A 26,122-nucleotide genomic window follows, 5' to 3' on the forward strand; every position below is an offset into this window, starting at 1 on the left:
GGTAGGCTTATCTTGAGACAATACTTTTATGTGTGTATGGAGATGGGGATGAAACTTAGGGGTATGCAAGCGCTCTACCACTGAGCTACAAAACCTTCATAATTACTTTTGTGGTTTTTTTTTTGTTTTTTGAGACAGGGTCTTGGGATGCAAGTTAGGCTGGACTTTAAACTTAAAATCCTGCCTCAGGCCTCTGGGGTCTAGGACTTATAGGAGTATGCCAACACACTCACTCTTGATTTTTTTTTTAAATAGCTGAGATGTGGCGTGTATGCGTGTGTATGTGTGTATACATGTTCATGTATATGAGGGTGCACATGTGTGTTTGTATATATGAGGGTGCCTGTGTTGTGCACATGCATATGGAAACTGGATGTCAACCCTGAAAGTTGTTCCTCATGAATCAATTACTTTTCTTTTTTGAGACAGGATCTCTCAGTGGGACCTGGGGTTTTCTGATTAGGCTAGGCTGGCTGGCGAACAGGCTGTAGGATTCTACCTGTCTCAGTGTCTCTAGTGCTGAGATTACAAAGTACATGTCACCATGTCTGGTGTTTTTTATATGGATGCTGGGGATCCAAACTCAGGTCTTTTTGCTTGCATAGTAAGCACTTTACCAACTACATTTTCTCCCTATCTCTAGAATGTGGTCTATCTTGGCAACTATCCGTGTGAGGCTAAGAAAAATGTGTAATGTGCTATTGTTGGACAAAATTTTTTAAATTTTTATTTATTTTATGTATATGAGTGTATTGCCTGCGTGTGTGTAAGTGCACCCATGTTGTGTGCATTGCCTGTGCGGATCAGAAGACGGTGTTGGATCCCCTGGAACGGGTGGTTGTTAACAGCCATGTGGGTGGGGGAATACTATGGGTGGAAAGGTTTAAGCAAGAAGCTAGGACAGGAGCTAGAGAAATGGCTCAGTGGTTAAAAGCACTGACTGCTCTTGCAGATGACCCGGGCTCGATTCCCAGCACCCACATGGTGGCTAACAACCATATATAACTCCAGTTCCAGGGGATCTAACACCTTCTTCTGACCTCCACAGGCACTGCAGGACGTGAATGCACTTACATGCATGCAAGCAGTACACTCATTTCACCTGAAATTGAAATAATAAAATATTTTTTTAAAAAAGAAGGAAGGACAGGGTTGGAGAGATGGCTCAGTGGTTAAGAACACTGGCTATTCTTGCAGAAGACCCGGGTTCGAATCCCAGCACCCACATGGTAGCTAACAACTGTCCGTAACTCCAGTTCCAGGGGATCCAACAGCCTCTTCTGTCCTTTGCAGGCATTGCATGACACAGTGCACTTACCTACATGCAGGTAATACACGCATACACATTAAATAAAAATAATAAATTTTTTTTTTAAAAAAAAAGGAGAGAAAAGGAGAGGAGGTAGGAGCAACCGAATCTATATATATATGAAAGAGTCATATGGAGATCCAATACTTTGTAAGTTAATAAAATTAAAAAAGGAAAATCAAAGATCTGAATGCAAGTTTCCTGTGAGGGTAGATAAAACTTCTCCCAGAAGCCACAGGTCAGGTATGGTGCGCCCGCGCACTCTCTGAGCGCACTCTTGGAATGGCACGACGGATCCACAGGCTCCCCCGCTGTGAGTCTGGAGGAAAGCTGGTCTGGTCCCGCAGGCTTCTCTGTGTCTCTATGGGCCTCAGGCATGGTATGCGCGGGTATCTCGGGGTCCCCGCCACACCTGGCTAGTCGCTGGCCACGGCGGCGGGTGCCCCGCAGGCTTTTCCCGGCGGCTTGGGTCCTGTGTCTCTGGAAGCTTCTCTGCTGCAGGAGCATTGTCCTGCCGAAATCCTGTCCCTATTCCACCCGTGTACTTTTCCTCAGGATGCGAGGTCCACTGGCCACCTGAACCTTGTGGGAGAAGTACGAGGACAGCGAAAGCTAGGATGTCCGTAAGTTGGTCACAAGGGAGTGTTGCCCCCCGGAGAGGCTAGGTTGTAGGTAGTAAGGCACAGGACTCAAGACTTGGCTTAGTCTGTGTTACAGCTTTATTAAGTGTCTCTGCTCTCGGTAATTCAGCAGCTCTGCAACCCAGCTCTCTGTGTCCCAGCTTTCTGCGACCTAGCTCTCTGCAACCCAGCTCTCTGTGTATTAAAACTAGGATACTTATACCATGGGGGTAGTGGTAAAAGCTTTGGCTGTTAGATGCTTTGTGAGGCATTCTATTTACATATGGAAGTGGGTTTCTGCCAGACTGCTGTCTGCCTAGAGAAATTACAGGAAGGCATGGTACCTTTCAGAGCCAAAGGCTATGTTTATGTTATGGCATTTGTGGCGGACACTTCAAAAGGAGAGACAGGAAAGATGCCAGGAAGACACCCTGCTATGAAAGGAGCCCTCAGCACATGATCCCGAGCTGCATGAGCTGTCCGGTCGTGAAGGGACTTCTACTTTGCATAACAGAGGTCTCCAACATTCAGGGAGCCCCGGAAGCCCCCAAAACAATACAGGGAATTGCCACCAAGGTAACTCATGTCTAGTACTGTAAACCTGGCTAAAAGCACATAGCTGTGGAGATCATAGGCCCTACTGTGGAAGCTACAGCTGTTGTTTTGATAACTAGATATGATGTACCTATCAAGTTGTCTTCTAAATAAATAGTTTATGTTCACAGATTACTGCTGCTGTCATCTTTGGTCAGAGAAACTTTTTTTTGCATGAGTGCAGTTAGAGACTTATAACTGGTCAAAGTACTAACAATAAGTGGATGTTCAAACATAAGTGAGCAGTTAAATCACATCCTCTAAGACTCAAGGTGGAAAGAATTGTAAGAACCAGAGTTCTATTAAGGATTCTGTCATCCAGGCATGACATGGCTGTGGTATTCCTGAACTCAGTGCAACAAATGATTACCTGCATAAGACCTGGTTCATGAGGTTCCACCCTTCCCTGAGGTTCTGTAGGCAGTTAATGGTTGCTGGGGGAAGAGACATTTTCTTCAGTAGTGTAACCACTGGTAAGGGGCCCATATTCCTGTAAATAATGTCTCACCCATGCCCCTGGTAAGCAACCCTAATTAAATTCATTAAGGGACACACACACACACACACACACACACACACACAGAGAGAGAGAAAGTAGAAGGGGGACTAGGAAGAGGAAGGGAATCAACAGGAGTGGAGTAGGACAAGAGAGACTAATGGGGATGAATATGATCAAAATACAGTACATACATGTAAGAAAATATAATGAAACTCATTATGTGTAATATGTTAATTAAAAAAACAAACAAAAGGGGCTGGAGAGATGGCTTAGCGGTTAAGAACACTGACTGTCTGGCAGAAGACCCGGGTTTGAATCCCAGCACCCACATGGCTGCTAACAACTGTCCATAACTCCAGTTCCAGAAAATCCGGTGGCATCTTCTGTCTGTGGACATTACACGACATGAATGCACTTACGTACATTCAGGCAATACATGGATACACATAAAGTATAATAAAAAGAAAAAAAATAAATAAAATAAAAAGGGGCTAGAGAGATGGCTCAGCAGTTAGGAGCACTGGCTGCTCTTGTAGAGGACCTGGGTTCAGTTCCCAGCACCCACATGGTCAATAACAACTGTCCATAATCAAGTTCCAGGAAATCTGACACATTTTTTGGCCACTGCAGGCATTGTACACAAGTAGTGCACATACACACATGCAGGCAAAACACTCATACATATAAAATAAAAATAAATCAATAAATCAAGAAACCCCACAAGTACTGAGACAGAAAAACATGCCATTCTAATTCCAATTAAAAAAACAACTAGAAGTAGCTGTATTAATTTCAGACCAAGTCTCAGAGCAAGGGAAGTTAAAATATAAAGCAGAGTGTTACATATGACAAAGAGGTTAATTCTCTAAGATAAAACAATCTTCAGTGCTTGTGTATGTGTGTGTTGAGTGTAGCAAAACTGTAAACTGAATAAACAGATTTATAGGTGGAGACTTCAATACCCCCTTAATGAAACCAAGAGATCTAGCAAACAGAAAATCAGTATGGACAGTAAGTTGAATAATAGCAATCGTTCCATTTGATCTTTTAAAAAAAATGTTTTGTCAGGCTGGAGAGTTGGCTCATTGGTTAAGAGCACTGGCTGCTCTCGCAGAGGACCTGGGTATTCATCCTGCAGAGCATGTGGTATTTGTCTGAGTTCGGGTTGCCTCCTTTAGTATCTTATTTTTCAGTTTCATCCACTTTATTTCAAACTTTGTAATTTCATTTTTGTTTATAGTTGAACAGAATTGCATTTGTATGTGTAACATTTTCATTATCTGTTGATGGACATCTCAGTTGGTCCTATTTTCTTGCTGTTACAGAGCAGCAGTGAACATGGATGTGCAAGTCTCTGTGGTACAGTATAGAATAGTTTTGGTATATGTCTAGGAGTGATGTAGCTGGGTCATGTGGTAGTTCTATTTTTAGTTTTTTGAGAAACTTCCACAGTGATTTTGATAGTGGCTGCACCAGTTAATATTCATACTAACAGTGAATAAGGGTTCACTTTTCCACAGTCTCACCAGCATTTTATTATTTGTTTCCTTGATAGCCATTCTGACCTCAGGTGGAATCTCAAAGCAGTTTTTTTTTTTTTTTTTTTTTTTTTTAAATTATTGCAGTGTTTGTGTGTGCACGCTCTTGCAAGACTGTATGTATTTGTGTATGTATATGTATGTGTGGGTACGTGAATGCCACCCTGTGCATGTGGAGGTCAGACAACAACCTTTGGGAATCAGATTTTTACTTCTACCACGTGAGTTCTAGGGATTGAACTAAGGTTGTCAGGTTTGGTAGCAGGTGCCTTTACCTGCTTAGCCGTCTCAATATCCCAGGTCTGGTAGAATTTTACAATGAATCTGTCTGGGCCCGGACTTTTTTCAGTTAGGAGATTTTTTTTTTTTTTTTTTTTAATTACTATTTCCATCTTATTGCTTGTCATTGACCTGTTTAAAGTATTTAACTCCTCTTGGCTTAACTTTGGTAGGTCAGATGCATCTAGAAATGCATGTACTTCTTTTAGATTTTCTACTTTAGTAGAATATAAGTTTCCGAGGTATGTCCTAGTGACTTTTTGAATTTCTTGGTATCTGTTGTAAAGGCTCTCTTTTCATCTCTAATCTTAGTAATCTGGCTGTATGCTCTATTTAGTTTAGCTAAGGGTTGGTTAATCTTGTTTATCTTTTCAGAGAACCAACTGTGTTTTACTGATTATTTGTGTTTTTTTTTTTTTTAATTAAAAAATTTTCATTTTATTACTTGCTGCAGTGATGGTCTTAAATATTTCTGTCTGCCAGTTATTTGTCATTTTTTTTGTTCCTTTTGTTTTGTTAGAACAACTCAGCAAAATAACATTCTGTTTTTTTGTTGGACATTGTTTCATACATAGGTAAACAGGCCAAAATAAATAAACAAACAACAACTTCATAGAAAAAAAAGGAAACAAAGAAACCTTATTGTCTTTGACCTTTTTAATTATCTCATCCAAATCAGCTACTTATAGTACAGCTAAGTTCATACACAAAAAATGTTACTGGAATGCAGAATAAGTTTTTTTTTGTTGTTGTTGCTTTGTTTTTGTGTTTGCTTTTTTTTTTTTTTTTTTTTTTTTACAAGGTTTTTCTTCTTCCTCCTTTGAGATAATAAACATTGTCACACCACAAGTAAAGTCAGAAGTAGGACAGAGAAGGGACTGAAGGCTGGTTGATCACCCATTATTAAAAATGGCTGACCACTAACAATAGGTACAAATACAAAATGTAAAGAAGAAATACAAATAAATCTTCTTTCTAAGTACTGTTAAGAAAAAAGTAGGACCTTGGAAGTTTTGGTTCTTTTTTTCTCCCCGTTGCAAGTTCACATTGTGGTTTTGGTGGGATAGTAGAGAGTGCATGTCATCTGTGGGCAAGCTTGATTGGGTGGGCCTGCCTCTCTACTGGAATGTGACCCATGAGAAGTGGAGGGCAAATAGGTCTTGGTAGCCTTTTTAAGTTCACCTTTTCCTTTTTTTGCCAACTAGTCATTCTCATTGGTCTTCTGCCTCTTGGTATAAGACCTTCATCATCTTCAGCTGCCCACTTCCCCATAGCTTCCTCCATCTCCTCATCTTGCCCTTCATCCTTCCTCACTATCACCTTCTTCATCTACCTTATTGTCAGCTTGCTTTCCTGTCCCCATTTTCCTCATTAGCATTCTAATTGGCAGGTGCTTCTCTTCCATCTTGTCTCTTCTACACTTCCTTCTTCTTCAAGTTTTTGGTGGTGATCCACTGGTGTCCACTGCGCCTCTGACATAGTGGGGCACGCCAGTGATCAGTGCTGTGGGTGAAATAGAAAATGAGAGTTCCAGGAGTCTGGTGAGAAGGGAGCCTGACTGGCAAAGATGGCTTAGGGAGCAGCTAGTCCACCCTTTTGTCATTTAATAGTGTGGTTATTATTTTTTTTTTTTTTCTTTTTGGTTTTTGTTTTTTTGGGACAGGGTCTTCCTGCAGCCTGAACTGGTCTGGAACTTACTAAGTAGAACAGGTTGGCCTTGAACTCAAAGAGATCCTCCTGCCACTGCCTCTGTTGGAATTAAAGGTGTATATCATCACACCTGGTGTTTCATAGTATTTTGTTAATTTCAGTTTCTTGAAATTTATTAAAACTTGCTTTTTGTCCTACTATATAACCTGTTCAGTGAAAGTTCCACAGGCTGCTGAGAAGATTATATTCTGCTGTTGTTTCAGTTTCATTTCTGTTTTAAAAAATATTTTATTTTTAGGCCAGGCATGGTGGCGCATACCTTTAATCCGAGCACTTAGGAGGCAGAGGCAGATGGATCTTTGTGAGTTCGAGGCCAGCCTGGTCTACATAGTGAGTTCCAGGCCAGCTGGGGCTACAGGGAGACCCTGTCTCAAAAAGACAAAAAGAAAATTTTTTAATTTTTATTTTATGTGTATGCGTGTATTACCTGTATGTGTGAAAGCTTACCTGTGTTGTGCAGTGCCTGCAGAGGACAGAAGAGGGTGTCAGATCCCTTGGAACTGGAGTTATGGCAGTTGTTAGCTGCCATGTGGGTGCTGGGTTCAAATTTGCATCTTCTGCAAGAGCAGCCAGAGAGAGCTCTTAACTGCTGAGCCATCTCTCTAGCCCCTAGTTTCACTTCATTTCTGCTACTGTGACAAATACTCTGAGAAGAAGCAACATAGGAAAGAGTTTATTTGCTTATAGTCCTTTAAAAGCATCAGATACACAGTCAAGAGCGGACAGAAGAAACACATGAATCCTTGCTTGCTTTGCTCTCAGCTAGCCTTTTCCTCTCTTATACTGTTCAGGAGCTCCTGACTAGGGATAGGGACTGCCTCCCCCACCATGCCCGTAAGGCCACCTTGATCTAGATAATTCCTCATTAAGATTCCCTTCCCAGGTGAATCTAGGTTATATCAAGTTGACAGTTACAGCTAACCAGTACAATGTTGTTTACATGGAATGTTCTGTCCATGTTGCTTGGGTCTATTTTAACTATGATGTCATTTAACTCCCATGTTTCTCCATGGACTTTTATTTGTGGTTTGGACAACCTGTCTTGGTGAGAGTGGGAATATTGAATTCACCTACTGTTACCTCTGTTTGGGTTAATCTGTGATTTCACATCCATTAATATTATTGTTTTGTGAAATACCAGTTGAGTGCACCTGTGTTCTGTGTATGTTTAAAATTGTAATGTCCTGGGGCTGGAGAGATGGCTCAGTGGTTAAGAGCACTGACTGCTCTTGCAGAGGACTCAGGTTCGATTCCCAGCACCCACATGGTGGCTGCAAACCATCCTTAACTCCAATTCCAGGGGAATCCAAAGCTCTCTTCTGACCCGCAGCACTGCATGACACGGGTGCACTCACATGCAGGCAGTACACTCATACACATCAAATAAAAATAATAAAATATTTTTTAAAAAGTTGTAATATCCTTTTCATAGAGTATTAATTTTTTAGTCTTTTTGAGACAAGGTCCCCCTGTAGCCCCCAGCAGTCTTGGCATTCGCTATGTAGACCAGGCTGGCCTCGGTCTCACAGAGATCTGCCCACCTCTCCCTCAGATTCGAGCCAGCATACCTGGCTCAGATTATTTTCTTTCTTTTTTTTTTTGGTCTTTTTGAGACAGGGTCTCCCTATAGACAGCTGGGGCTTGCTATGTAGACAAGGCTGGCCTTGAACTCACAGAGATCTGCCTGCCTCTGCCACCATGCCCGGCTTAGATTGTTTTCTTAATCAGTATTAAGTAGATACCATTATCTTTTCTGACTGGTTTCAAGTTGGAGTCTATATTTTGTTATTAGAGTAGTGATACCTGCTTCTTTTAAGTTCCATTTATTTGGAATCACTTTACCCTTTTGCCCCAAGTATTGTCTGTCATTGATGGTGAAGTGTTTCTTGGAGGCAGCAAAAGTAGATCCTGTTTTTAACCCAGTCTGCCTGTTTGTGTCTTTTGAATGGGGAAATTGAAACCATCAGTATATTTAGAGGTAGTATTGAAAAGTGTGTTTTAATTCCTGTTTTTTGGCTAACTTTTTACTGTTTAATGTTTTTCTAATCCTCCTGGGTCTATAGTTTGCTATCTCTAATTGATTTTGGAAAATTCTTTGCTATTCTTACTATTCTTTATTATTATGGTTGTTATCATCATTATTAAATTATCTCTTCAACATTTCCATTAGAGCCATTAAATTCTTTAATGTTCTTAAAATTAAGAACTTTAAGTTCTTTTAAGTTCTTTAAAATCTTAATATCCACACCTGGTTCTACTGTTTGCTTTGGTTTGTGAAGCTGTCTGTGTTTTGTTTTAGTGTTTAGTTTTTGCTTTTTTTGTTAGATTTCATTTTGTTTTTTATCATGAGTTGTAATTTTTTTCATTGATAGGTGGGCATATGTATTGGGTCATTGAAAATGAAATATATAGGCTAGAAGTTTGGTTGTGTTTTCTGTTTCCTATAACTATAGGTGTCAGAAGTCTAAATTTCATATAATGACCTTGTTTTGTCTGCTGAATTGTCTGCACTTCCCTGGAAACTCCTTACGTATGTCATGATTCTCTCAGTTGTATTCTCCTATGGGAGTCCTGTTGATGTGTTGGTGAGGTATCAGGTAGGATAAAGATTCTATAATCTCATGATTAGCTTTCTTTTTTTGTTCTTGTTGAATCAGAGTCTCTAGGCTTTAGTACAATCCTATCTTCTTCAAAAGAACCCTATAATTCTTCAAAAGAATTTCTTAAGCTTGAGCTGGGGGACTATCAGGATCTGGATTTGCCTAGTTGCCTGCCCCACCCCCAGTTAGGGAAGGACATGTTAGAGTCGTTTCCCTGAGGGCAGGGCACTTTTAGAGGCTGGAAGGGTATGGTCATGGTTGGTCCCCAAAAGCCACAGGGAGTTTTCTCCATCCTTGACTTTAATCTTGAAAGCCAAAGGGGTCCTTGGAAGTAAAAACAATGAAATTTTTGGGGACGCTTCTACATAAGCCTCGTAACAGTTTCAAGTTTTCGTTTGCTCAGCATTCAACAACATGATGATGGCTGTACGAAGAGTTGCTGCTTTTCAGTTTTTTAGCTTTCTTCTGATTGTTAGGTTGGAAACCTCAATGGCCAACTTCTTTGCATATTTATTGTAGGGAAACCCGAAGTCCTCTCTACTTCATTTATCAATTTTTTGTGAAAAGTGGACTTTTAAAAAATTGTAAATGAGGGGACTGGAGAGATGGTTTAGTGGTTAAGAGCACTGCTGCTCTAGCAGAGGACCCAGCCTTGATTCCTAGCACCCACATGGTGGCTAACAATCATCCTAATTCCAGTTTCACAGGGTCCTACACCCTCTTCTGATCTCCATTGGTGTTGCACAACATGGGTGACTCACATACATGTAGGCAACACACTCATACACATTAAAAAAATAATAAAATATTTTTAAAGAATTGTAAAATGAGCGGTTTTGTAGACAGAATTACAGATTTCTTTGTTTTTAGGTTGAAAGAGCAGAACCTCGTGAAAGAGCTGCGGCCCCGGGACCTCCTGGAGAGTAGCAGTGACAGTGATGAGAAGGTCCATTTGGCCAAGCCTTCTTCACTGTCCAAGCGGAAACTTGAGCTTGAGGTGGAGACAGTGGAAAAGAAGAAGAAAGGTCGCCCCCGGAAAGACTCTCGTCTCTTACCCATGTCTCTGTCTGTCCAGGTAAGACCTGTGGGTTGTTTTGCCTGCCCCACTCTGCTGGGAGACCCTTGCATGCTGAGGACTGGATTGTTAGTGTGGGATACATAAGAACTTTTTGGTGCTGGGAGTTGTGTTGCACGCCTTTAATCCCTGCTCTCAGGAGGCAGAGACGGGTGGATCTCTGTGAGTTCAAGGCCAGCCTGGTCTACATAGTGAATTCCAGGCCAGCTGGGGCTACAGGGAGACCCTCTCTCAAAAACAAACAAACAAAAAAACTCCAACTTATTGGCTTAGAAGCACATTATGCAATGTATCATGTAGACTGTGCTCCTTCCAACCTGCCTGCCACCAATCTAGAGATTGTGAACAGACTTGTTATACAACTTTTCCTGGGAGACAAAAAGAAATGTTTATTCACTCTAGATTGGGTACCAACAGATGAAAGAAATGATTCCATCCAAATCCAGCCCACGGTTACTTAGAAGAGCATGAGTAAGGAGTATAGGTGACTCAGAAGTAACAGCATTACCGAAAAGTCCTACTGCAACTCATACAAGCTGTATCCCACCCTCAGTGAACCTTCTACCTCCTGTATACTCTGACCTATTTCCCAAGACCATGTGTAGTTGGGTGGTGGGAGTGAATGATGTTTAGAATGTCAGGCGAGGGTCCAGTGACTGCTCTCCTGCCCCCAACTTCAGTGAGAGAATGTTAACAGCTCCATTACTGGTACTGTAGATCCAACTGTCACTGTATTGTTTTTCTTATTTCATTGCCATGACTGTGGGGCCAACATATTCTGTAGGTCACCACAGCAGTCTCTGCTCCATGATGGCGGGATGGTACTCAGAGGAAATAGCTACACCACAGCTGGTCCCCTGATGTCAGCCCCTCATCTGTCAGGTGGGGATCCCTGTAGCATTCCCTTGTGCTTTTTCCCTTCCAGAGTAGGTGGACATGCCTTGGGAGCAGGCCTAGCCTCACCTTGTGTATGTCCTTACCTCTGGGTGGCTTTCTTTCCCTAATGCTGCCCCTGTGGAGCAGGGAGTGTGGAGGTAGGGCTCAGGGATGTTTCTGGCTCTTCTAGTCTCCAGCTGCCCTGTCTGCAGAGAAGGAGGCCATGTGTCTGTCTGCACCAGCACTTGCATTGAAGCTGCCGATTCCAGGCCCCCAGAGAGCATTCACCCTCCAGGTGAGGAGCGGGACCCTCTACCTACTCCCACACAAGCACACATATTCTTTCTCCTTGCCCCTTATATAAGCTCTGCCTTGTTTCACCTTGGGGACTGGTTTCCAGTGGCTCCCTATCCTCTTCTGGAGGAATGCTGGCTATCAGGGTGGAATGCTGCTAGCCTTCTGTCCCATCCCTCATGCCTCTTCCTCCATGTACTTTTGCCTTTAAATCTCAACTGCCAGGGCTGCTTTTACCATCAAATCTGGACATTATTAGCTCCTTCAAGACTTGACTTATGTGTCTCTTCTTCTGAGAAGCCTCCTGTATCTCTATACTTAACTTTGCTAGCTTCTGGCTTGGTGCCTATGGCACTATATATTTGTAGTTTGTCTGGGTACCTGGTTTCTAAGGTATAAGGTTATAACCATGAACTTATTCAAATACAGTATTAGACTAAATAATCCCTTATACCCAGTTGCTCCCTGGCCACTTGAGTTAACACCTGTGTCCATGTAGTGGCTCTGTACTCTGTTACCTCTTTGTATACCTACCCTCTATACCTGGCCAGGTGCATTTCCTTTGGCAACTTCTTGGACTCTGGCCGCAGTGTGCCAGGCCTAGGCTAGTCTTAGGCACTGGAGAGTAGCCGCCATCCTTCCTAGCCATAGGTCCTTGTGAACCATGCTACAGAGGAATAGAGCTGATAGCATGGAAGGAGAGTTCCCATGTGGTTTGTTCTGAAGGTGTGAGCAGGAATGGGTACTTCTGGGGATGGAGAGATGGCTCAGTGGTTCACAGCACTGGCTGCTCTTGCTGAGGACCTGGGTTCAGTTCCCAGCACCCACATGGCAGCTAACAACTGCCAGTGACTCCAGTTCCAGGAGATCTGATACCCTCTTCTGACCTCCTCAGGCATTGCACACACATGGTTCCCTTACATACATGCAAGCCAAACACTCACACTCATTAAAAAAATTATATAAAAAAGGAAGTGGGTCCTTCCAGTGGTTAGCAGCTCAAAACTCCCCAGTTCTGCTAGTTCTCCTACCTTTCTCCAGGTGTCTTCATTTCTCAGTGCCCCATGGAGCCATCCTTGGTTTCTATTGTCAGTAAAGAGAATGTGACTTCTGACTACAGCTCTCTGTTCCAAATCACCCACTTGAATGGTCACTCATGCAGACAAGTCAGCTGTTATGCCTGGGTTTGCATACAGAATTTGTGCTGGTCAGCTGTCCACATATGTCTAAGGCTGAGTCCATTTCATGCCAGCTACTGAAAGCAGGCCCTGATAATACATGCTATGCTGTATAATGTGAGGATGTATGCTAATGCAGGGAGCACCTTGGGATTTTCTAGACTTTCCTCCCTGCCCACCATAGCTCTCTTCTTAACAGATACTGCAATCTTTGGTGATTCTTTAAGTAGGAGGCTTTCTCCAAAGTCCATTCTGTCTGGCCGTAGTCCTTATAGTGTGTTCTTGGGCAAGCTACTGTCCTGTGAGATGACATGATGGCCTGCCCTGCCCCTCTTGCCCATAGTCATGGTGGCCAGCCAGTTAGCCTGCTTCTCTGTGTCTTTGCCTTGCTTCAGCACCCAGGTTAGAGTCCCCGAGTGTCTCATATGTTCAAGGATCTGAATAGGCCCACTGTGACCTGAAAAGACATGTTTGCTTTCTTCCATTCAGGTGAGCTCTGACCCCTCCATGTACATCGAGGTGGAAAATGAAGTGACGGCTGTTGGGGGGATAAGGCTGAGCCGCCTGAAGTGCAACCGGGAAGGGAAGGAGTGGGAGACGGTACTCACCAGCCGTGTCCTCACTGCCGCTGGCAGCTGGTAAGGGTGGGCAGGGGCTGGCCTGCCATGTAGACTGGGCACCATGTGCTGTGCTGGATGGGGTTGCCACCATTGTGGAATATGGTTTGTGAGAAGAGGATGGCTCCAATAGAGGCTCCCAGTGGGCCACCTTCCAGGCCAAGCATGTAAATTTGCCACCTCCGTCCTTCTAATATCCAAAAAGTCAGTGTCAGTGTTCTTACTTCATAGTATCCCAAGCCAGACTTTAAACCTGGGGTTTATTACCTTGTCTGGCAAGCTTCCTAACTGAGGAAGGCCTGCCTCTCCCTGACCTGGGTAGGTACTTTTCCCTAGACCCCAGCTTTTCATCCAAGGTAGTCAGAATGGATTGAACTGACTGTGCCTAGTCCTGCCTCTCCAGATTTTGCATTTGGGGAAGAGATCTTAATCCAGCACAAATCATCCAGTTTCTTCTGCATACTACATAGGAGTTCCGTCTTTCCTGTCATACTCCGGAAAGATGATCAGCATTTTTCTCACGCACCTTTCAGGCATAGAGCCTAGTCAGGAACGTGTAGCAGATGCTCTTACTAGAGCTTTACAGCAGTGATCACTCAGAAAGTCATTTCAGTTTGATCTGTAGTTGTCTCTCTTGAGGTAATATGTGAGTGTCTCACACCTAGCTTTGGGTCTTAGGATTCCCATGAATCCAAGTGAGTCTGTGGCATTAGGCACTGAAAGATCCCACAGTTGTGTTCCTTCCTGGAATTCTCCCTTGGCACAAACTTACTGGTTTCTCAGTCCTAACTTCCTGTGTGTTTGGTGCTGCTGTGGGTACCTACTGAATGTCTCTGGTCCCAAGGCAGGTGGCATGTCCCAGCGGGGGTCCAAGGATATCAGCACACGCTGCTGTAGCGACACATCTGTTGGAACCGGGGCCTCTCCTGTACAGTCTCACACATCCAGGCCCAACCTACAGACCTGCTCCCTGCCCAGTGCTGCGGCCCAGGTGACAGCTTCCTTTGCATGGAGCTGGCTCAAGGAAGGCCCTGACCATGAAAGTTGAGCAGACAGAACACTGTTACAGCATCAAAGAGAGCTCCCTCCCTGCTGCCAGGTCCTGCTCAAAGTTTTCTGATTCATACTTTGAAAATAGACATTTGTGAACAAAAGTGTCTCACTTTCCTTTCCCTTCTTAGAAGCCAGTAATGTCTCATTGGGAAAGAGTTGGGAGTACTGTTAAGCAGGGATAAATTGCCCTTACAGACCATGTGCCTTGGATCAGTGGAACAGATATCATGAAGGGGGCTCCATATGTCCTACTAGGGTATGAGCCTTAGCCACTCCTGCATCAGTGGCCTGGCCTAGGAGGCCATACTTGGAAGGCAATGACCTCTGTAATGGGCCTTTCTGAACACCAGGTCTCAAGAAGGTGTTCTTTTGAAGCATTCCTTGCTCCTGGAGTAACACACCTCCCCCATCCCAGCCCTGACAGCTCTGAGTACACAGTTGGTGTCCTCATAACAGCTGATACTAGTGTCCCTGCACATCTCCCACCTTATCCTGAGCCTTCATCTGGGCTCACCTGACCAGTTATAACCAAGTGACTTTCACCTGGGCACTCTGCTCTTATCTGCTGAGTGAGGCACATTTCTTGGATGACCATCAGGTGCAGTGGCTTTCTGAAGTATCTGCACCCCTTGGTCAGTATCATTGTGAGAAGCCCTTTGGGCAGGACAGAGGAAGACAAAAATCTCTTTGATGTAAGAGTTCAGGCAAACTGTGTGCCCTCTTGTCCCTCCCTACCTTGGTCCTTACATAGGCCTTTCCTCTCCAGTCCAACAGCTGCACCTGCTCAGTATAAGTATACTTAGCCCACTAGGACCTACTAGGTAGAGGAAGGCTCTGCATCATCCACCTGGCTTTTGTGACACCTGCCCTTCCTCTTCCCTTGCAGTGACGTGGTATGTGTTGCCTGTGAAAAGAGGATGCTGTCGGTGTTCTCCACCTGTGGTCGCCGTCTCCTCCCTCCCATCCTCCTTCCATCTCCAATCTCTACTTTGCACTGCACGGGCCCCTACGTCATGGCACTCACCGCTGCGGCCACACTGTCTGTCTGGTGAGAGGCAGGCATAGGCTGGGGTGTCCTAGTAATGCAGGTCCTTCCTCACTTCAAGGATAGGGGTAGGGGTGGGAAACATAACAAAGAAGTGATCACTGGGCCCAAGAAGAGGCCCTGAGTAGTTAGCAGTGTTTACCATTAATGGGGTATCTTCTGGCATAGGGTGGCTACACTCCTCCTTCTCCTGGATTCTGTATGGGTGTGGGTAATGGAGGTGGTCTAGTGGCTCTGCTGCCTGGGATTTCTGTAGATTTAGAGAGCTGGGAGTGTATGTAGAGACAGGGTATTGAGTAGTCAAGGCATTCTGATGCCTTTGCCTTGGGTGTAGAGTAAGCTGTTCCCTATCTCTTTAGGGATGTTCACAGGCAGGTGGTTGTGGTGAAAGAAGAGTCTCTACACTCCATCTTGGCAGGTAACCCCTGTGGTGGGTACTCCTCTTCCTCTGGGGGCAGAGTCTCAGGTTTGATTCAGATAGGCCCTTAGTCTAGAGAGTCAAACTCACAGCTCAAGCCTGAGGCTGCTGGTGAAGCAGGGATGTACTTATATAGCAAAGAGACATGATTTCTGGCCAGAAGACTAAATGGGTCCCTAAGATATGACAAAGATCCTGGTGGGTGTCAGAATTACTCACCTAAAGCACCAAGCAGCAGTCTATAGATGCCTCATCAGCAGTTAGGGTTGTAGTGTTATAATTGTGGGAACCAGAGTTCAGATTTGCTCATTAGTGGATATACATTTACACTTGTTGATCAAAGCACAGCAGAACTTATTCCTATTATATCCCCTAGGAAGTGATATGACAGTGTCACAGATCTTGCTAACACAGCATGGAATCCCAGTGATGAACTTGTCTGATGGGAAAGCATATTGTTTTAATCCGTCACTCTCTACATGGTAAGAAGCTACTCCTGTCCTGTTCCCTGGGAGTTTCTGTCTGTGCTGAATAGCATATCACAGGGTCCAGACCCTGGTCAGTCCTGCTTTGCCTTGCTTCTTCTGTACTCTCACCTGTGTATGTGCTACCATCCCTGTATGATGCTGTGGACGCCTGACTTCGCTGCCCTTAGAGTCTGTGGGTGGGGGTACTACCCTTCTGTGTTATTGAGGGGGGCAATTTTATTAGATTAGATACTGAAAATCTTTTTTTGTGGCACCTGACAGGCATTTCCAGACTGGCATCCTTAACCATCAACAATATGAAAGTATCAGCTCCATAGTATCCTTGTAGTACTAGTCAGTTTTGTGAGCTTAACTGGTTCAAAGTAGCCTTTCAGACTTACTCAGGAAATCATGCCAATGGTACAATTTGTATATTTCTTCTGACCAGTGTGGAATTTGTAAAATCTCCATAAATATAAGAGACTTTAAAGAATATGTGTATGTGAGGTGTGTGTGCATACATGTGCATGTGGAGTACCAGAGATTGACGTCTGGTGTCTTTCTCAATAGTTCTTTAGCTTATTTACTGTGACAGGGTTTCTCATTGAGCCTGGAGCTTGCTGATTTGGCTAGTCTAGCTAGCTAGTTTTCTCCTGGGGACCCCCTGTCTCAGCCTCCTGACTGCTGGGATTATAGGCAGGTTGCCATACCCTCTTGGCTTTTATGTGGTGCTGGATATCTGAACTCCAGACTCAAGCTTGTGTTGTAAGTACTTAATCCACTGAGCCATCTTTCCTAACCCAGACATATGCAGTAGATAAACTGTATGCCAGCCACTCTAAGAAATTATTTTTTTCTGCTTATACCTTCAGTCTTTCAGAACTAAAGTGTGCTGCCTTCTAAGGCTCTTTTTTTTGTAGGAGTTCTCAAGCACAACTTCATATTCAACATTGAGATTTAATTTTTCAGTTAAAAAAAAAAACCCTCCGCTTCCTTCTTTCTCAATTTGTAAATATTTGTATTTGTGATTACTGCAAAGAAGCTGATTATTTAGAAAAGACCAGGGATGGTGGTGCATGTTTGCAGTGCAGCATTCATTCAAGGGGCTGAGCTTTTCAGTTCTGGTTTTCAGAGATCCTGTCTCACAAAAAGGAAAAGACATATCAACTCTTTATTTTGGACATGTTCATAATGGCAACCAACTGTTTTATGGAGAATATTTTCTGAACAGTTATGTGAAGGGCTCTGAGAAGGTGGGAGAACTGCTTATCAGGAATGTTTGAAACATGGAAATGAGGAAGGCCATAGAGAGTCCTGGACAGCCACATCAGTGTGTGAGCCAGGCATCTAGAATACACAGGGATCCCTCAGATATCAAGAACCAAGACTGTATAGCTAAAGTGTTCAGTGAGAGTCCTTTTATCAACCTTGCCTTGGAAATAATCACTTATCAGACTCTTGACTAGGAAGCCTGCCAGCAGTGGGTACCCATGCAGGAGGACATGATTCTCAGTTTCCACTGGTTTGCTGCCACATGGTGGACAGGGCTTGTTCCTCTACTCTTCCTGACCTTCGCTCCTTTCTTTGCCTTTACAGGAACTTGGTTTCTGACAAACAGGATTCATTGGCTCAGTGTGCAGACTTTAGGAACAGCCTGCCATCCCAGGACGCCATGCTGTGCTCAGGACCATTAGCCATAATCCAGGGCCGCACCTCCAAGTATGTGAGCTAAATGTCCTGGCCACTGCCAGCAGTACTGCCATGGGAGGGAACCAGATCTTGTCTCTGATTGTTTCCCTGTGATCCAGCTGCTGCTCAGCACAGATGGGTTGTGTGAGTTTTGACTCATGTCAAGTAATGTCTTAGGGATGGCTAGATTCCTGGCCCCATCACTTCAAAGGCCCAGGTGGTAGTCTGAGGGTGCTATGAGTCATAAATACCCATGTGGCACAGTGTTTTGGGTGGGATGATTAGGCCACTTGCCTGTTATCTCGGGGATCTAGACAGCAGATACTAGGTAAGACACCTCTGGAATACCGTGCTGCCCAAGTGACATGAGGGATGGGCAGTTTGACAGGAATCTGGCACCTGCCAATAGAGTAACTGATGGATGGGAGACCTTGGTCAGTTTAGGTGCTTTCCACTCTTGCAGCTCTTCTTTGGTACCCCAGAGCACATGGGAGCAGCTTCAGCACTCATGTTAATACCCCTGTTTTATTATACCTGCTCTGCTGGTCTCTGCAGCTCTGGAAGGCAAGCTGCCCGGCTCTTCTCTGTGCCTCATGTGGTACAGCAGGAGACCACACTGGCCTACCTAGAGAACCAGGTTGCAGCAGCACTTATCCTGCAATCAAGCCACGAATACCGCCACTGGCTCCTCCTCTATGCTCGGTACCTTGTAAATGAAGGTAAGGTCACCCCAAAGAAGGGCATTTGATGACACTGTTTCTCTCCCTTCTCAGAGCCCCTTAACTAGAAGATCCTGCCTGCTCTCCAGTGCCTCCCTGTATACCCTTCCCATCAGGGCTTCTCAAGTGCCTGTGCCCTCAGCAGTATCCCCTACAGAGAGCAAGGTGTGCTGGAGGAGGACAGTGCAGTAACCTAAAACTACCTCTCATCCCTTTCTGGACAAACCCCTGTCCTATTTTATCAGCTTTTCCTCCCACGTGAGTCTGGCTTCCAGTGTCTGTGGCATAAGGACTGGCCCTCCAAAGGTCTTCTGTGACCCACACAACCCCCATCCTGTTTCCAGAACTTCTTTCACAACCTTTCCCTTTTGCTTTGTCCTTCTCATGACCTTCACCTTTCCCATTTTGAGTATGATTTAAAGAAAAAAAAACAAAAAACTAAGTACATAAAAGATAGAAAAATGTACCAAATGTCTACAGAGTAACTTTAGCCAGAGCTAATCTGCTGTGTTTGTCACTGACTGAATCTGAGGCTGATATTTGTTTATATACTCTTGTGATGATAATAAACATCATTATTGATCCTGCTTCCCTCCCTCACTCAATGATAAATTTAATTGCTCTCTCATTCCTTCTGTGCTTAGTATGTGTGGTCACTGGCCTTTCTAAATATGTTGTCCTCCCTTTTCCTATTACATGAGCCATGTGTCCTATTTCCCCAGAATGATTTGCCTCTTCCTGGGTGTTAAGCAGGATTTACGCTGATGCTACAAGAGGTGCTGCCTCCTCTGGTCTCTACTGCTCACAGCTTGAGATTATTTCTCCACTGTCCATGTGTCTGTTCATTTTTCTCTGGACCAAACACTACTACCCCATCTCTTTCCCTTATTTTCTCAGCTGGGACAGAAGGAGTTATGTGTTAAAATGTGACACCATTCACTTCTCAAATTCCTCATTCTCGCTTCATCCTTCCTGTTTTCTATCCTTTCATTCTATCCATTCACTATGGCTTCAGCTACCCAAGCTCTGTTTAAGACTCTAGCCTTTTTGGTAGCACTGCCCACACTGCCCTGGACCCTTAATGGCACCATTCAGTTGTCATTCTGTAGTCAGCATTCCAATCTACTTCCTCCCTCCTGAAGTTGCCTCCCTACCTCCTGTCATGCAGCTGCCAAGGACTCTTCTCTCAAACAGGTCCTGCCAACCCACATCCCTCCTGCCAGTTTCCATGATTTCTTACTACTTTTCATCATAGAACTTCTGTCTTGCTTCTGTGGGTCCAGTGCACAGAGAAGGTGCTGCCTACATTGTTATGGGGTACTGGTGAATGAGTGAGAAACTGGTCATGGGTCTCTGGCCCCTAAACATGGGGTCTCTGGCCCCCAAGCTACATGTTTTGCCCATAGTAGGCAATAAAATATCTACTCATTCTGTTTGGATTTGCACAACTGAGCATATTTGTGATTTTTATTTCTTTTTTATAATATGTTCCTGTTTCTGTTTTGTTTTCCTTTAATTAGGATTTGAATACCGACTCCGAGAAATATGCAAGGACTTACTAGGTCCAGTTCACTGCTCCACTGGAAGCCAGTGGGAGTCAACAGTAGTGGTAGGTGCTTTCTTGCATTCTTTCTGTGAGAATTCTGTCACATTTCATGAAGGTAGACTTTCAGAAGAATATAGAACACTTAGAAATGTCTTCCCATGAGACTTCCAGCTCCCTGCCTGGGTCCCAGTGTCAGTGGAATACTGGCATACTGGCACTGTATACCTGGGCAGGAGTTTAGTAGGCACCTAGGACACTCTAGTTACACCTGTGCTGAGGGAAGCACCCTGCACAGCATTCTTGGCATAGTAGTAAGAATGAAGGATCATTTCCTGCTTTTGTGGGCCTTACCATCTCTTGTAAGGGGCACACATAGGCAGCTTATTTAAGCTGCTCTGAGACTGGATTGGCCCAAAGGAGAGTTCAGGAAGGAGTGGTAAGAATGCAGAGGGGGATATTTCAGATGCAACTAAAAGGTGAAGGGAAGCAGCTCTATAGACCTGAGTCAAGCATTCTGGTGGAGACAACAAAGACAGCAGAGAGGGCTTGGTACACACATGAAGTTTCTTTGGTACACAGGAAGCATAGGAGAGGGTAGTGTGGGATGATGGGTAGACACGTGCAGGAAGTAGACCTTAAGGGTCTCTTGAGAAGCTGGAATGTTCTTGGAGCAGTCCCAGGATTAGATAGTGAGTTCAGTCAGTGTGGTGGCCATGGAGAGGGGCAAAGAGGCAGATCCAATATGTATTTTGGAGCAGAACCAACAAGACTTGGTAGGTGGGAGAAAAAGGAATAATGAACTTTTCACCTTCATAGTTTTTAGCCTAACAGAGATGGATACAAATACCATTGAATGAGTTAGGAAAGGAAGCAATTGGCAAAGATTAGAAGGAACTGTGGATCCAAGAATTAGTTCACAGCCTTATCCAGACATTTAGCACCTGCTCTGGCCAGGCGCATTCTAAGTATGCTGCAACCTCAGTGTACAAAGCTGACCTAGTTCTTTCTTGTAGAGAAGGGCATACTAATCATAATGTCTTGGGTGGTATTGGGTGCTGTAGAGAGAAAAAGATAAAGAGGATATGTGAATACAGAGCATTGGTGGGCTTTTATTGCAGAGTGATCGAAAAGACCTGACATAATAAGCAGAAGAAACCAGAACAGGGGAGGGACAAAGCTATGCACATGTTTGAGGTAAGAATGTCCAGGCAGAGGGAATAGCAGGTGCAGAGACTCTGAGGTGGGGGAACTTAGAGTGTTAAAGGGCAGTTGTGCAAAATAACAACCAGAAGGTAAAAGGAATTGATATGGGAAAAGTTGAAATGTCAGTCCTCACAAAGCTTTGGAGGTGTTGCTCTCTACTTTGCCCTTAGGTCCCTATGGATAATATTCTTCCACAGACTTTTAGCATTCAGTATGGTTGGTAGAAGATCTGGTGTATATATGATTTCCATGTGTTTGTACATACTTTTGGGATCCTTGTTGATGATTTACTTGCATTTTCAGTTGGTTGGTTGGTTGGTTGGTTGGTTGGTTGGTTGTTTGGTTGGTTGGTTGATAGTTGGTTTGCTGCTTGGGTGGGCAAGCTCTGTCTGGAAATGGGGGCCAGTGATCTTCCTTAGTTCCCTTCCATTTGCTATATTACCTGACAGCTTTCTTTTTTCCTTCCTCCCTCTCTCCCTCCCTATAGCCCCAGCTGGCCTAGAACTTCTATGTAGACCAGGCTGGCCTGGATCTCAGAGAGATCCCTCTGCCTCTGCCTCTGCCCTGCTGGGATTAAAGGCATGTGCCACCATACGCAGCCCTTGATGAATTTTTAGCTTAGTCTTTTACTTACTTGAACATAATAAGCCTAGTTATTTTAGTTCACATATTAGTATTAGGAACCCTAGTGGACATTTCTATTGCCTGTTAATGTTCTTGCTGTTTCTCATTCATGTGTTCTTATCTCCTTGTGGTTTTGGTTCTTTTGACTCTCTGTTGGATATGGTACTTGAAAAGCTAGAGGCCTAAAGTGATTTCTTCTTCCATAGAGTGATTTCACTTGCTCTTGGCAACTTACCCAGGTGCCCACAGAGTACACAGTCAATTGAGGGCCAAGGTTTTCTGGGCATTTTAAGTGGTCAAGCTGGGTGCTAGTTAGCACAGGGGCAAGTTTGCTTCCAGTTTACCTTTTTGTAGAGCATGTCTCCCCCCAACTTCCCTGTCCTCCTGCTCCCTGCCTTCCCACATACACTTGGGATTCAGCCCTGGCTTTGGTTCCCCTTGGCTCTCAAGTCTAGCTGAAGCTGCTGCTTATTCTTGCTGTTTACTGTAGGACACCTCATTAAAGCTTTGCTCAGAAGAACATGTGCTCCCCTCCAGATTCACCCCTCATTGTCATTTCACTTTCTACCTTTTATAAACTGCCTAAAAATCACTGGTCATGGGGCTGGAGAAATAGCTCAGCAGTTAAGAACACTGGCTGCTCTTGCAAAGGGACCTGGGTTCAACTGTTCGTAACTCTAGTTCCAGGGACCTAACACCCTCTTCTGGTCTCCTCAGACATAGCATGCATGAAACACTCATATACCTCAAATAAAAATCAAGAAGTCAAAACAAACAAAAATTTACTGGTCTGCCCACAGTCCTCTGTACCATTGCAAGTGCATTGATATGAATACAAATTCCTGGTGCCTGACAGACTTTTTCTCTCCAAAACAAGTCACCTGGAGGCAGGTAGTAACTGGTATCTTTGATTCTCCTAACCTTTCCTTGATGGTCCCCAGGTGCTTTTATGTCCAAATTCAAGGAAGAAAAACAGGAAGCTGGTACCACAACATGTCTTCTATTTATCAGGGAAAGCAAATCTCTTTTAGAAGTTACCCCTTGCCTTGTAGGCATCCAGCAAATTACTTGGGCCTAGGAAGGTTGGGAAGGCAAACAGCTCATTTGTCTCTGTTAAAAGAATACATAGGAGAAAAGATCTGTAAGGCCTCTTGTATTGGATGAGGACATTAGCCATCATTCTTTCCTGACTTCAGCCCTGTTCTGAATTCATTTTTTCTTTTACATTTTTACCATCTGTATTAGTCACTTTTGTGTTGCTGTGATAGAAACACCATGACCAAGGGAACTTACTATAAAAGGAAGCGTTTATTTAGCTTACGGTACCAAAGGGGCAAGAGTCCATCATGGTGGGGAGGCATGGCAGCAGTGGTGGCTGGAGCAGAAACTTAAGTGCTCACATCTTTAAGCAGGCACAGGAAGCAGAGAGTGACTGGAGATCCGGCAAGGCTTAAGAACTCTCTAAGCCTGCCCCCAATAACATGCTTCCTCTAGCTTGGCCACACTTTCTAAGATCTCCCAAAACAGTGCCACAAACTACTTGGAACCTATGGGGGACATTCTCACTGAAACCATCACATTCCATTCCCTGGCCTCCATAGGCTCATGACCATATAAAATGCAAAGTATATTTAGTCCAACCTTAAAAGTCCCCATAGTCTTACCAGTGTCAATACTATTCAAAAGTCCACAGTCCAAAATCTCTTCTGAGACTCAGGGCAATCTCTTAACTGTAAGCCCCTGTAAAATCAAAAGACAAATTATAAACTTCTAGCATACAGTGGAACCAAATACACATTCTAAAGGGAGGAATAGAGGCATAATGAGGAAATACTGTACCAAAACAAGACCAAAAACCAGCAGGGCAAACACCAAATCCAGTGGTACCCCTTCCAACTTAGACTGCTTCTAGCTTAGACGGCTCAGCCTCTCCAACTTTGTTGTGTGAAACATACATCTCTTTCTTGGGCTGGTACCACTCCCTGTATGCAGCTCTCCTTGGCAGATGTCTTACAACTCTGGCATCATGAGTGTCTTCTTGGGGTCTCCACTGCTAACTAGGCTTCACCTTCATAGCTTCACACAATGGCCCATTAGGGCCTTCTTTATGCAGAGATACCCCTGCTGGATGCTGCCTGGCCTTGGTGACATTCTGAAACTGTGGAGGAAGAACTGATGACCCCCTTCACTCTTGTATCTTTCATGCCTCTAAAGCCAGTACCAGGTGAACAACACTGCCAAATTTGCCTGCAAGTTTGGGATGGAGCCTGGCCTGCTTCCTCTTTCTGAGGCTTTTCTCTGCTGTGGTTGTCTAGGAGTAGAACACCCCAGCATTTTCCTTTGAAGAGTTGGAGGCTTAACTGGGTGTGTTCTTGCCCTGGAGGCACTCTCTCCATTGTTTAATTGCAAATCTCTAGGCCTCTCCTTAATCTCTTTACTTTCCTTATCTAAGGGACATCCAGCATTAATCTTCCTAGTGCTCTTTTTCAATCCAAAGGGTACATTCTGCATTTCTTTCTGCCCCATTTGCTCTTTTTCACTATAGATCTGCATAATATTCACCATTAATAGCCACACTACCATTTCCATGTTAGGTTGCCTCCTCTGCCAAAGAAATTAGTCCATTGCTTTTCAGTTTAGCCTCAGGCAAGCTTTTTGGCTTTAGGTAGACTCCAGCCAGACTCTTTGTCAATATATCCCAGTTGCTGCTTAAGTCCTTATTTTCCTCTGGAATTACATTGTTCTCAGCACTACTTTCTTCCAGGCTCCCACTAGAATGGCCTTGGAGATAGGGGGAAAAGTAAATCTACCCTCTTGTTGAGTTTCTTTGTGGTGAGAGTCTGTCCTAGTGGAACTGGTTGTTGAGATAACTGGGAGTGTGGAACTATCGATGGAGGGTGGACTTCAGATTAGCAGTGCTGTCTTAGCAGCCCTAGAAAGTGGTATTAGGGGAGCAACATTTCATGGTTAAGAGCCACTTGTAGTCTGTGCTTTCTTTGCTTTAAACTACTTTGTTGGACTACCTTATGTCATTTGTTTTCCTTATTGGTTCTTAGGAACTATTTTTGTATTGTTGAAACTCTGTGGTTGATTTGGGCTTCCAGTCTGGTCCAGGTTTCTGTCAACCTCAAGGATGTTGGCTCAGGATTTACTGAAGGGAGACAGGAGTCAGGGGTTAAGGTGCTTAGCTGTGTGGACTTTGTGGTAGCCATCCTTGCAAATGTAGGAGTAAATTCCACTTGGTTAGAGTATATAATTCATTAAATGTGTTGTTGAATTCTGTTTGCTACTATTTTTTTAGGGATTTTTGCACTAGTGTTCACAAGAGATATTGATTTATCATTTTTCTTAGAATGTTTTTGTCTGACTTTGATGCCAGAGTTATACTGGCTACATGGAATCAATTAGATACTCTTTTTGTCTTTTTGGGGTTTGGCGAAGAATATTTAAAGGTGATATGTGTTAGATTTAGGAGAGCAGAAAAAGGAAGGAGTTTAAAGCTGAAAAATAAGAACCAGAGCCAGACCTGCAACAGGCAAGGAATATGTTCCCTTATTCAGGAGAACACTGCAAAGGGCTTCTGCTGTTCGAGGAAACCAGGCATCATCAAAGAAAGGCAGAGCAGTCTGGTCTTATATAGGAACTCTGCTGAATGTGTCCTTGGGGTAATGGCGGGTCTTCTTCCTGAGGTTATTTTCTCAGTATGAGCAGGCAGATTACCTTATGGCACCAAAGGAGGTAAGTCAGCTGGTAAACAGTCTCTGTCAGCCTGGGAAGTGACCACTTGATAAGACTTGAACAAAGGCCACGCCTCCAATTTGGGTCACTTGGCCACCTTGAGAAATTTATGTCCTTACGTAAGGCTGGCTTCCTTTAAGGAAGCTTATAGCTCTCCTGTAATTTACACATTCTATCAATTAAGTTCTTTAAATGTTTGTTACATCTAGTCTAAGCTTTACTTTGATTATTGACTCAGTTTATTTGCTAGAGCTCTGCTGACACTTTATTTTTTGTGATTCAGTTTTGGTGAGTTTTCATTTCATTGAGGCTATCAAATTTGTTGGTGTACTGTTGGCCATAGTAGTCTCATACTTAGAATCCTTTTAAAATTTCTTAGTTTTAAAAACTTTCCAACTGTTTCCTGGTTGTGTACAATGTATTGTCATCCT

The 26,122-nt window shown here is 43.9% G+C and overlaps 1 protein-coding gene across 6 annotated transcripts in view; it reads left to right on the forward strand.

The window, feature by feature from the left end:
* LOC103742071 (protein HIRA) overlaps nt 1–26,122 on the forward strand; it is a 105,598-nt gene that overhangs the window by 64,339 nt on the left and 15,137 nt on the right. For 3 of the 6 annotated variants that reach the window (XM_029568270.1, XM_029568272.1, XM_029568274.1), the window contains 10 exons: nt 10,020–10,224; nt 11,291–11,395; nt 13,062–13,210; nt 14,034–14,180; nt 15,129–15,290; nt 15,647–15,717; nt 16,082–16,187; nt 17,769–17,891; nt 18,417–18,580; nt 20,101–20,189. In XM_029568270.1, the coding sequence (XP_029424130.1) occupies nt 10,020–10,224; nt 11,291–11,395; nt 13,062–13,210; nt 14,034–14,180; nt 15,129–15,290; nt 15,647–15,717; nt 16,082–16,187; nt 17,769–17,891; nt 18,417–18,580; nt 20,101–20,189 (1,321 nt within the window). The remainder of the gene's footprint in view (nt 1–10,019; nt 10,225–11,290; nt 11,396–13,061; nt 13,211–14,033; nt 14,181–15,128; nt 15,291–15,646; nt 15,718–16,081; nt 16,188–17,768; nt 17,892–18,416; nt 18,581–20,100; nt 20,190–26,122) is intronic. The other 3 variants (XM_029568271.1, XM_008843053.3, XM_029568273.1) reach the window with 3 other exon arrangements.

The sequence above is a fragment of the Nannospalax galili genome, unplaced genomic scaffold, assembly GCF_000622305.1.
Source record: "Nannospalax galili isolate Female #2095 unplaced genomic scaffold, S.galili_v1.0 scaffold820, whole genome shotgun sequence".
NCBI lineage: Eukaryota > Metazoa > Chordata > Mammalia > Rodentia > Spalacidae > Nannospalax > Nannospalax galili.